The 13,288-nt window shown below is 45.6% G+C and overlaps 1 protein-coding gene across 1 annotated transcript in view; it reads left to right on the forward strand.

The window, feature by feature from the left end:
• The window catches only part of LOC108786943 (utrophin-like), a 583,766-nt gene that overhangs the window by 4,551 nt on the left and 565,927 nt on the right, over nt 1–13,288 (forward strand). The window contains exon 2 of the mRNA XM_018556366.1: nt 9,808–10,015. Coding sequence (XP_018411868.1) covers nt 9,934–10,015 — 82 coding nt within the window. The 5' untranslated portion in view covers nt 9,808–9,933. The remainder of the gene's footprint in view (nt 1–9,807; nt 10,016–13,288) is intronic.

Below are 13,288 nucleotides of genomic sequence, written 5' to 3' on the forward strand. Positions count from 1 at the left end.
GTGGTGTGCGATTCCGTAACAACCCAGCCATCCGCTCGGTTTCGTGCATGATGACTGTGCAGTCACGGATCGCACACCACTGCCGATTGCGCTGGCAGTGCCATTATTTTCTAATGACACCCCAGTCGTGCCAGGCAGATTGTGCATTTTCCTGCTGCAATACCGCCGCGGGCGATAACGGTTGAAAACAGTGCACGGTGCATGTCGTGAAAATAGGTACATCTACCGTTTTTCAGCGATTGCCACGCAGATGTAACCCCATACATGCGGATACAACCGCTGTATGCAACCGCACACGATCGCACGTCCTGGGAATCCCCAAGTCTGCACCCACCCTAATATACAGTTCTACTCACCTGATCCGCCATGCTGGCTGGCAATTCCTGCTGCAATACTGCCCTGCCCGAGCGGTTGCACACGATTGCAGTTGAAAATAAAGCGTGTTTATTCGCATGCAGATGGGGACCGCGGGGCTGGTTTTCATTTTTAACATTTTTATTCACTTTGTAAAAAAATTTCATTTGTTTTATTATTTTTCCTTAATCGCCTTTTTATTTAGATACATTTTTCATTATTATTTTTTACTTTTTCGTTTTAACTATTTAAAAAAAAAAAGCATTTGGAGGTGACAGGTACTCTTTATTGACCCTGTCACCTCCAACACAGGAGTTCTAGCATAGCACTGTTGCTAGAACTCCTGTGATAGGAACGAGCAGCGGCCGCCGGGTACAGAGGCTGAGGGAGGTGACAGAGCCTGTCACAGCTCCACTGTCTGGCTTCGTCACGGCTCCACGCCCCCAGCCACGTCATGGCTCCACGCCCTCCGCTCCGTCCCTAGTTCTCAGCGATCCGTCCAGTCATTTACGAACAGAAACTAAAAACAAGCTCAGTCATGAAGGGGTTAAAGTGATTTCCATGAGCTCAGCTTCAGGTTTTGTTTTGCCTGGCCCAGTGGAAAGCAGTAGCATGTGTGACATAATGCAACATTTTAAGGTGTTTCCATTGAAGTCTATGCAGCCAAAAATGCTCAAATCTGCCTGATAAGAATGTACTTTTTTAAGCTACATGTGTTTTGCCACAAAACGCTCAGGTGTGAACAGGGGCCACAGAAAACAACGGGGTTCCTTGTGTTCAGTGTCTTTTAGCTTTGAGCTTCGAGGTACAACACTCCTAGGTGCGAACTAGGCCTAAGGCTAGCTATAAACCATTGTATGCACCAGGGGTGGGCAAACTCCAGCCCTCCAGCTGTGGTGAAAGCACAAATCCCATCATGCATCTGTCTCTTGGAGTCATGCTTGTGGCTTTGAGAATCTTGCATTGCCTCATGGGATTTGTAGTTCAACAGCAGCTGGGGGGCCAGAGCTTGCTTACCCCTGGTTTACACGTTAACAGCATGGGTGGAGGAACCCTGCCCCCCTGCCAGGCTATTCTGTTCTGTCCGCTGTCAGAACACCCAAACAATGACTGCAACTGTTTGGATGCAATCACCATTCAGCCAAGATTTTCTTAGACCGACTCCTTCGACAAAAGTCGTTTTCAAAATGTGACTTTTGTTGAATAAATGGGGGCCCAATGGGGACACACACTGGTTGAAATTCAGCAGCACTAGGCCGAAATATGCGCAGTGTAAGTCCAATTTGAGTGTATGCAGTGAAACCAGATACCACCGTATAGAGCAGCGTTTCCCAACCTTTTATTAGACATGACACCCTTTAAAAGTATGCAAAATCTCATAAATTTAAAGGGGGATCCCATGCAAAAACACACAAAAAATGGGTTTCCCCTTAACATCAAAGTGCCCACTTCAAATCATGATTCCCCCTTCACATCAGAGTCACTCTTTGCTTCAGAAGCCCCTCTTTTATATCAGAGCCCCCCCCTTCACATTAGATTTTTCCCTTTACATGAGGAGCCCCCTTCACCTCAGTCTTCATTGCTCGCAGTCCCACTATCACAACATTCTGAGGCACCCAAGTTGCACTGCAATGGAACGCACGGCATTGTGGTACTGCGCGTTCCGATGCGGGCAATAGAACTGAGGGCGGGAGGTGCATTTGGGGGTGCCATTCAAATGAATGGCAATGCAATGCAGTTGTCACACCAAAACGCTTGGTAGGTGCGATTGCGAAGTACAGTGCGTTAATCGTACGGGACTGTGCGATTAACGCACTGTACTAGTGTGAATGGGCCCTCAAAAACACACAACCACAGACACAATCTCACACACACATACAAACTCCAAAAATAAATAAAATGTTGTTCTTTTTTTTAAGATCCACCCAGTCTCCCTATCTTACGAGAACTGGAGTGGATCCTCAGCCTGGGGTCCAGTGTGGGCTGCTGTGCTGTGACTGAGCTCCATCCATACGTGCATTGCTTGTACAGCTCCCTTGCACACCCTGAGGTGCAGAGAGCCAGTATGTTACATCACACCGGTCCATGCACCTCTACAGGACAACCGAGGGAGCTGTAAGCAATGCACATATGGATGGAGCCCAGCCTACCTCAAGCTGACACTCGGCAACGGGCAGCATATTTTGAATGGCTGCTTGGCGCAAGAACTGACAGTGCTGCGCTAGGGGCAGGCTGAGGAGCCTCTCATTTAGAAAAGTGGAAGGCACACGGGGACCCACTGAACACAGGGTCGCGACCCACTTTTGGGTCAAGACCCACCAGTTGAGAACCAAGGATGTAGATATTGCATACTGGAACCTGAGCTTTGACAGATATGTCAACAAACAGAAATGTTTGTGCTTAGTGTTTCAAAGCAAGATTGGAACGGCTGTGTTTATTTTTTCCTCCCTAATCATGGCTGCAGTTACTCTTGCCAACAGCTGTGAGGAGTTCCAAATTCCTGAAGTGTGATGTGATGTCACACAAGACAAATGGGGACACCCTTATCATTGACAGGACTAGAAGACCACATGAAATGCTTCTCACAAAGTCAATATAGACAGTAATATGGAAATAAAGGATGTTTCAAAAAATTGATCCCATGTTATGCTGTGATTCTTTTTTAATGCTGAAGTTTAGTTACATCGTTTATTTGGCTGTGATGTAAGTTTCCTTTAACGAAGTGTGTCCCGTGTCCGTCTGGCTTGTGTAGAAATCTTCCCTCCACTCACACTGCATACCCCACACCGATATTCTGGTGCTTCAGGGGTTAAAGTGTATGTAAAGCTGGGCATACATGGTTACATTTTTGTTTGCAAGCAGTTGTTTTTAGAACATTAGATTTCCTAATTCTGGTTAATTGGGGTCAAATCGAGAATTGTATCTTGACTCCAGTGACCCCCAAAAATTGAAGGCACTGGATACAAAATGTATTATTTTATGAATGTGTCGGTGCAGCTATACAGGTGTTGGTATTAGTAGACTGTAGATCATGCCAGGCCCTCTCCTTGCTGTTGCAATCTAAACCCGTCAAGCACAGAAACAGATCAGGCCATTCCCTCTTGGAGCGGCAGGACAGCATGCCTCCATCTCCATAGTCAGTTTACCATCACACCCCTTGCCCAGTCCTGCGGTGTCCTGGATCAGTGTACTGGAGGCCATACAGTGCCCTGTACAATCTAGAACAACGGTAGGCAACCTTGACACTCCAGCTATTGTAGAACTACAAGTCCCATGAGGAATTGCAAGACTTTGACAGTTACAGACATGACTCCCAGAGGCAGAGGCATGATGAGGTTTGCAGTTTCACCACAGCTTGAGTGCTGAGGTTACTTACCTCTGCATTTCTGTGTGCGCCTCTGAGCCCCCCTCTTCCTGTATAATCACAGCTTTAGGCCTTATTCAAATGGGGCTCACAGAGGGAGTACACGTTCGTGGGGCGTGCACGCACATAAACAGTTGATCGCGGGAGGGACAGGTGCTGCGTGTGATTGCACGCAGCAGCCTGTTCTTCCCTATGGAAGGACGCGGCCGTACGCTATCATATGCACACCCGAACTGCACATCCGTGCGGGTCTGGGTGTCTGCACTTGGATGTAGACAGGCAGTGTCAAAGGATGTCAGTCATCACTTTATCCCTACCTGGGACACAGTGGTCATGTGATTGCTAGGAATATAACGGTAAATTTTTATATACACAGCATAACCAGTGGATATGCATTGCCATAAAGTAGATTAGGTACATGTGTTAGGTTCACCAGTCACTTTAAAATCAGCGGTTACGACTGAAACATTGGCGCCTATTACCCTCCCCTTCCTCCCTATCGCGCTTTCACAGAGCTTGCAGTACCCTTTCCCAGAATGCACAGCGTTCTGTGACTGGAGGAGGCAGATCCTGTCATTCATCTGCCTGTCCTCCATTCATGGAACGTTTTGTGTTAATGAATCGGATACTGTAAGTTCTCTGAATGGGAGAGATGAGGAAGGGGAAGGACGTGCTGTGCCAATGCTTCACAGTCGCAGCCGTTGATCGTAACCCTCACAGTGACGAAAGATCAGCACTTTGCAGAGTATCCAGCATCAGCTAGGGGGGGGGGATTCTAGCAGATACACAACATTGGTTACACTTATTAGAGGTAAGTAATGACCCTGGTGCTACACCCTCAAAATAAAATGTAATGAGGAACTTTACCCACCAATGTAATGTCCCCTAAAACAGTTATGTTTAAGGCATGCCAACTGTCAAAGTTGCCAGTGTGCTTTTTTCAGCTCTCAAGTAAAGTACTTCTACTTGCTCAAGTTCTGTGAATGGGAAAGAGAGGAGGAAGGGGAAGGATGAGAGGTGAGGGATTGCAGAACTTCAAGCCCTAAAATGGCAGGTGTCATAGCTGATCACATGTACCGCACCATGCAAATGCAATCCAAATAGAGGGATGTAAGGGACAGGAGGTTGTAGTTCGTTAACCGCCAGCTGTAGGGCTTGTTCACACCACAGTCAGTGTGCATTTCTGCATGCACGTTTACACACGTTTGTAATGCATTGCAGTGCCGCTTATTTCTTCCCCTTCCCTATATAAACCCAGAGGAGCTCAAATAAAATTCTTCTTCACCACTTTTACACACGTTGCATATTCCGGTGCCACAAAATCCATGTTGCTGTATCTTTTTTCAAAGCACCGGAAACTGTATGCAGTTGTGTGTGATAGGGAAACTAGAAAACATTGATGTTACTGTGCATGTTTTGGGCTGATTGGCTGCAGTCACTGTTTTGTGTATTCTGACAGTGGTGGGTGCCAACAGCCTGGCAGAGGAGATTCACCCATCCGCACTGTTTAGCATGGATGGGGGAATAGAAATGAGAAAACACATTTAGTGTATGACCAGCTTACAGGAACAACTGAAGAAATTGTAAAAAAGACAGTTCAAACCAATGTGCGCCCATACATGTATAGCTATAGCCTTTAAAGGAGAAGGAGAACTATGGGGTTAGGGCTTTTCCCCATAGTTCTCCTAAGGGTAACGGGAGGACACAAACTAGCATCCTCCCGTCACCCAAAGCTCAGTATACCGCGAGCTACAGCTCGCGTTATACTGAGACGCCGACAATTATGTCTGGATCCGCCCAGCTGCGTGAGTGACAGCTGGCTCTGCCTATCTAGAGGCAGAGCCAGCTGTACCCGCCCCCTCCCCCGTCCGTTCCGCCAGTCAGCTCTGGAGGATCGGAGCAGTGAGGGGGGAATCCAGAGAGCCTTGAGTGATTTTCACTCATCCTCATAGTTCTAGCCGACCTGTGACAATTAAACTGTCACAGGTCGGCTCAGTAGATCGGGAAGTGAGCGAACACATACCGGCGTCTGTCACTGCAGAGAGCTGTGACAGGGGAGTGACTGGATTCCCCCCTCCCCTGTCCGATCCTCCTGGCTGGCGGACCGGACGGGGAAGGGGGTGGGTACAGCTGGTTCTGCCTCTAGATAGGCAGAGCCAGCTGTCACTCACGCAGCTGGGTGTATCCAGACATAATTGTCAGGATCCGTTTCAGCTGCGGCATCTCAGTATACCATGAGCTGCAGCTCGCGGTATACTGAGCTTTGGGTGACGGGAGGACGCTAGTTTGTGTCCTCCCGTTACCCTTAGGAGAACTATGGTAAAAGCCCTAACCCCATAATTCTCCTTTAACAATCCATACAGTTTGTATTCAATGAGGAAGGCCTTAGTACTACATAGATGATGGTACAGCTAAAGCAGATTGTACAATCAGATTGTATAGTGTAAGGGTGGGCAACCTCGGCACTCCAGCTGCGGTCTCATGTCTGTGGCTGTCAGTCTTGAAATGGCTCATGGGACTTCTACAACAGCTGAAGTGCCATGGTTGCCTACCCCTGCTATAGTGTAGCATCACCTCTAGTGCAGAACTCCTGGGTGTGTTTTCATAATGTTATCTATTCACTTATTTCTCGAAACAAAATATGGCCGTTCTATTTCTTTTTTATGGACTCCTGTGTTTGACAAGTTGTAATTGCACTATAAATATATCCCTTTCAGTTAGATGAACTTTTATGGCTCAAGCAAGCTGTCAGTACATTTTCCTGCAGGTGTGTTGCAGAAGATTCGCTTACTAGGATAGAAAACAAACAGTCTTTGCCTTTCTTCATACACTTCCAAGCCAAGTAACTTGAAACCTTTCTTAACTGGAACTCCCAAAATAAAGCAAGGAGTGGAGTGCAGTGTATTAATTATAGACAATCTGCTGGAATGTCTAAATTTAGCTGCTGGGAGAGCAGAGATGCATTTTGTTAACTAAAGTTCTATTTTAACTTGATATGCTGTGTTTACGGCCTTCATTTTTCTTGTTTCCCTGTTAACATCCGGCCTTGTTTCTTGTTTCCCTGTTAACATCCCTACCTAACTCCGCTATGTCTTAGGCCCCATTAACTTGGGGTATTCTGGAATTCCTGTGGCAAGAACCTACAGATTTCTCCTGCACGAATCCCAGGTGTTTGGTTCAGATGCGCCCGCTGTGCCCATTGAAGCTATTGACCAGGTGACAGTGGCCGAATCTGTCAGCCTGTAATCTTACTTGGAATAGATTGTTGTCCCTGGACACATCTATCCTGCATCCAGCAACAGTCGTCTATCCTAAACCGCATGTAATCGTACATGAAATATATGATTATCCCCGGACGCATCTGTCCTGCATCCAGCAACAGTCATCTGTCCTAAACCGCATGTAATCATACATGGAATAGATTATTGTCCCTGGGCACATCTATCCTGCATCCAGCAACAGTCATCTGTCCTAAACCGCATGTAATCGTACATGCAATAGATGATTATCTCTGGACGCATCTATCCTGCATTCAGCAACAGTCATCTATCCCAGTGTTTCTCAACTTGTGTAACCTCAGGACCCACATTTGTCCTCGGTCATTAAGTCACAACCTAAGTTGCACTGCAATGGAACGCACACATTACGGTACTGCACATTCCGGTGTGGGCAATCAAACTGTGGGTGGGAGGTGGGTTTGTTGTGTTATTCAAATGAATGGCAACACAACACACCTTCCACACCATGCGAATGCATGGTACAGTGCATTAATCGCACGGGACTGTGATTAACGCACTATACTACTGTGAACAGGTCCTCAAAAACACTGACAGACACACAACCACAGACACAATCGCACACACTCACAGACATTTTCACACACGCATACACACTCAAAAAAAATTAATTTTATTTCATTTTTTTTAAGATCCACCCAGACTCCCTACCTTAGGAGAACTGGAGTGGATCCTCAGCCTGGGGTCCAGTATGGTCTGCTGTGCTGTAGAAGTGTTGGGAGCCAGAATGTGATGTCACTCCAGTCCAGGCACCTCCACAGGACAAGTATGGGAGCTCCCTCACAGCCGTACCCCCAGCTCACTCCACCTCAAGCTGACACTTGGCACAGGGCAACATATTTTGAATGGCTATTTGGCACGAGAACAGACAGTGCTGCACTAGGGGAAGGCTGAGGAGCCTCTCACCTAGAAAAGTGGAAGGCATGCAGTGACCCACTGAACATGGGGTCGCGACCCACCAGTTGAGAACCAAGGATCTATCCTAAATCGCATGTAATCATACATGGAATAGATGATTATCTCTGGACGCATCTATCCTGCATCCTGCAACAGTCATCTATTCTAAACCGCATGTAATCATACATGGAATAGATCGATAGATAATTGTCCCTGGATGCATCTATCCTGCATCCAGAAACAGTCATCTATCCTAAACCGCATGTAATCGTACATAGAATAGATTATTGTCCCTGGACGCATCTATCCGACATCCAGCAACAGCCATCTATCCTAAACCGCATGTAATCATACATAGAATAGATTATTGTCCCTGGGCACATCTATCCTGCATCCAGCAACAGTCATCTATCCAAAACCGCATGTAATCATACATAGAATAGATTATTGTCCCTGGGCACATCTATCCTGCATCCAGCAACAGTCATCTATCCAAAACCGCATGTAATCATACATAGAATAGATTAATGTCACCGAATACATCTATCCTGCATCCAGCAACAGCCATCTATCTTATATTGCATATAATCGTACATGAAATAGATTAATGTCACTGAATACATCTACCCTGCATCCAGCAACAGTCATCTATCCTAAACGACATATAATCGTATATGGTACAATGACATGTGGACTTCCGCTGACAGATGCGGCGCCTGTCACTCTGTCATTTACCTCAGTGGGTACAGCGTCTGCATCTGAACAGAACACCTGGGATTTCTGTCGCAAGAATCCATAGGTCCTTGCCACAGTAATCCCAGCCTATAGCTCTATTCACACATGAGCTGAGCATCTTTGGGGTTTTTTGGGGCTGATGTCACAGCAGATATTGCTTATCACTCTCACTGGATGCACGATCAATTCGTCCAGGGAGAGTGATTGACTCCTAACCACATGTAATCATGTCACATACGATTACATGCAGTGTGCTGGCGTTTAAATGCAGCGGCTGTCAGCTGATCATTAACCATAATGGGTGACAGCTACCGATTGTACACAGCAGATTAGGAATGCAGGAAAATACTAGTTCCTGACACGGGAATCGCTGACCACACCTAAACTTACAGGTGTGAATGGGCCCTTAAAAAAGAGAGAGGATTGCACTGTTCGTCAGGATATAATACTTAAGCTAGCCATACACAGCTAGATTTCTCTTTTTCAGCCTAAATAAGAAAAATCACTTGATTTCCTAATTTGGAATATTTACCTGCTGGGCTGTTGCATACCTGAACAGTGATTTGATGGGATGCAGTCACATTTCAACCCAGCTTCTTCCATTTTGTAATTGAGCTTTAATCGAGCCGGGTGGTGGCGACACAGCCAAAATATGAGCTGTGCATGGTTAACATTAGGCTACCCACAGACATAACATAATCATCATACAGGCTGGACGGTAGCAGTAAGGCTGGGTTCACACCTCAGCGTATTGGAAACTTGCGTTTTCTGCGCGTTTCTTACCGCACGGTTTTACCGCGATTTGCGGTAAAAGAAACGCGCGGAAAATGCGAGTTTCCGAGCAGGTATCCGGCTTTATCCTGATGGATACAGCGGGATAAGCACGTTAATACGCCCCAAAGAAGCTGCTGTACTTCTTTGCGCGTAGGGCGGTTTCCCACGCGTTCGTACTCGCGGAAAAACGCCCAGATGGGAACCATGCACATTAAAAATAATGGCATTTCCCTGTTTGAGCGTTCTTCCGCGAGTACGAACGCGCGGAAAAATGCCCAGGTGGGAACCGGGCCTTAGATTAGGGAACGATCATTGTTTGATACATTATACCTATTGCTTGAATTATTTTAGTCCTATTTTAGTCTTACCTTCTGCATTTTTTTGCAGGTTTTTCACAGCCGACTCAGACGTTCTGCTCAGAAGTGAATGCCTGAGGTTTTGTATGTGTAAAGTGTGCTAAAGTTTAATCTTGAAGGAATTACCAGGAATCAGTCATTAAGGATAATCTGAAAAATGGCCAATGTCGGGGCTCAGCTCGACAGATCTGAAGGAGAACAAAACAATGAGTTCAGTGATATCATCAAATCCCGATCCGGTAGGTTGTAAAATCAGTACTTTGGTTATGTGTGCTTTGAACTTCTTTTTGATTAATGACCTAAAGTGCAAACTTCAGCATTCCAGCTGTTGCCGGGCTGCTCCTTGAAAAATCTGGTGACCTGTGTTGCTGCCAGTTGTTTTTACTGTAGCTGGAAACATGAAAGCCTACGTCTAGCGGGCTTTTGCTTAAATATACCTTTAAGGAATCTATTTATTTTTAACTCATTGCAGTTCTACCAATAAATGGAGTAGAAATGACTTCTGAAATCATAAAATGACTGCTTTGAGTGCCAGCTTTGCCTGCGTAATATGGAGCAATAGCTTACAAAACTTTGTTAGGTCAGTATCCAAGCCTAAATTGGCCATATACTCTTCAAACTTCTCTTGTCTAGCCCATCAGGGCTAAACAGCTTATGTGGAGCAATCCCTGCTACCAGGTATTGTGTTCAGCAGCTGAATACCCGGACAGTTCCCGTATCTGATTGGATGCAGGGGCTGTTTGGGCAATAATTTGTGGATGGGCTCATTCAACAAAGGTTAGTGAAAAGTTGACTTTGTTTGAGCAAAGGGGTGCTGAGGGGTGCTGGCAGGACCACCCAGGGCTCGAATTTTGAACGGTTTATTTTATTTAGAAATTTTAAAGTTTTATTGAACCCCTTTGATAGTCTAAGATAGTATACGATAAGATAGACGCTAATCTAAAAGTAATCTTCCTCTCTGACGCCTCATATTATACCCATCCATTGAAAGGATTTCTTGCAAGACTGAAACGTGCAGGTCTGTATGATTGTTGTGGAGAAGATCTCTCTGGTTGGGTCATTATTTCAAGTATATCTAAAATCAAAACTTTTTTTGGGTAGAGTAGGGAACCATTTAACCCTGTTAGGTTTTGTTGTGCTGAATGTGGCCCAAGACTGAAACGTGCAGGTCTGTATGATTGTTGTGGCGAAGATCTCTCTGGTTGGGCCATTATTTCAAGTGTATCTAAAATCAAAACTTTTTTTTGGTAGAGTAGGGAACCATTTAACCCTGTTAGGTTTTGTTGTGCTGAATGTGGCCCATTTGGTAGATTTCACTCCACTTCTTGTCCAACAAAAAGTGAGAAGAGATCTGTTCAAAGTGAGGGAAAGTGCCATCTTAGACGGTTCCTACCTGAAAAAGTTGTTCCCATTGAATGATTTTCCCCCCAGTCTTGTTCTGACAACTGTAAAATGTTGGATTTTCCATCATTTTCTGTCCAATTCACACTAGTCATGAGGACAAATAGAGATGATCACAGAGGAGACAAATACTGCCATAAAAAAATAAAAATAAAACAAAAAACAGAAAACGTTGGCTTAGTGGTTAGCACTTCTGCCATAAAACACTGGGGGTCCCTGCTTTGAATCATTTCAAAGACATGCTGGATGGTTAATTGGCTCCTGTCTAAATTGGCCATGTATGTACAGTATGCTTGTGAGATAGGGTCATTAGATTGTAAGCTCCCTTGAGTGCAAGGATTTGATGTGAATGTGCAGTATGTAAAGCGCTGTGTAAATTGTGGGTGCTATATAAATACCTGTAATAAATAAAAAAACCATTGGCTTTAAGTATATTATAATATCTAATGAATATATTATTTTTGTAAGTTCACCGTGACCCCATAATCATTTATTTTCCCACATTATTTGTTTATTATGCTATTGTCAGCATGTTTTCTGCGTTGTTCAATAAGGAAAATGTGTTTGTTTAGTTTTTCATTTTCCAATGGCTTGGCTGTGTACTTTGAACATGGTTGTCTGCAAACAGATGTTTTCACAAGTATGTGTGAAGTTCGTTGGCTAGGGCGATGGAAATGTCTTTTTAGTACAGATGTCAACTATTTCATGCTTGTAACATAAATGTGATTTGTTCAAGAATGTCTATGCACAGAGATTCTTCGAAATGATAGTGTTTGTACAAGAAGGAACATTAAAGGTTAACTCCAGGATGTGCAAATATTGTCTAAGTAGAAGAGTCATGTGTATTTTTACTTGAATCTTGGTGTGCTCTGTGTATTTCTTCCAGATCTGTTCAGTAATCCACTGCGAACCATTGCCTCTGTGCAGGAGCCTGGAAGACCAGTCACTGCCGCTCTCTCTAGACACAAACGAGCACTTAAAGGAGAACTATGGGGTCAGTGTTTTTCCCCATAGTTCTCCTTAGGGTAACGGGAGGACACAAACTAGCGTCCTCCCGTTACCCTAAGCTCAGTATACTGAGACGCCGCACCTGGAGCGGATCCCGACGTAGATGACGGGATCCGCCCAGCTGCGTGAGTGACAGCTGGCTCTGCCTACCTAGAGGCAGAGCCAGCTGTACCCGCCCCCTCCCCCGTCCGTTCCGCCAGTCAGTGCTGGCAGATCGGAGCGGGGAAGGGGGAATCCAGCCCCTCCCCCTGTCACGGCAGAGAGCCGTGACAGGATCGAGAGGTGAGGGAACCCGGTATGTGTTCCCTCACCTCCCGATCTACTGAGCCGACCTGTGACAGTCTCATTGTCACAGGGCGGCTTAGAACTATGAGGTGAGTGGAAATCACTCATCTCATAGTTCTCCTTTAACCCTTGCAGTGCGGGGGTAGCCCCACTGCCAGGGTTAATAAAACATTTCTAGGAGTTCTTATTTAAGAGGGGGCATTTACAAAAAAAAACAGAACCCGGAGATGAGCTTTATAAAGCTTCTGGGTCCCATTGAGGAAATCCACTCACCCACAGCTCAGACATGGTTAGCCACACATCTCAGGACTGAAGAGTTAAAACGGTTCCTCAAAACACAGATGTCCTGCTATATGGGTTGCTTCATTCTAACAAAATGCAAGAAGTTTTTCTTGGGGTTTTGAATTGGTTTGTATGGTGCGTGAACATTGATAACCACCTATTACTCTAATTAAAAGTAAAAGGACTATGACTATTACTTAGTATTTATTACAGGTATTTATATAGCACCACAGCACTTTACATAGTCGCACATTCACATAAGTCACTGCCCTCAAGGAGCTTACAATCTAAGGTCCCTATCTCACATGCATACATATAGGGGTCTATTCACGAAGCTGCCGAAGGATCTAGCCGTAGCTTCGGCCGATCCTTCGGCTAGCTTCGGCCCCAGGACCCCTTCGGTTCTGTAGAACCGAAGGGGTGCTGTACGGGCTATTCACTATAGCCCGTACAGCTCCCGAACGTGGCCGAGCGGCTCAGTCGAGCCGAACGCATATGCCTCGGCTCGGCTGAGCCGCGCTGAAAGCCGAAGCTGG

Source organism: Nanorana parkeri, unplaced genomic scaffold (genome assembly GCF_000935625.1).
Source record: "Nanorana parkeri isolate BGI_ZX_2015 unplaced genomic scaffold, ASM93562v1 scaffold235, whole genome shotgun sequence".
Classification (NCBI taxonomy): domain Eukaryota; kingdom Metazoa; phylum Chordata; class Amphibia; order Anura; family Dicroglossidae; genus Nanorana; species Nanorana parkeri.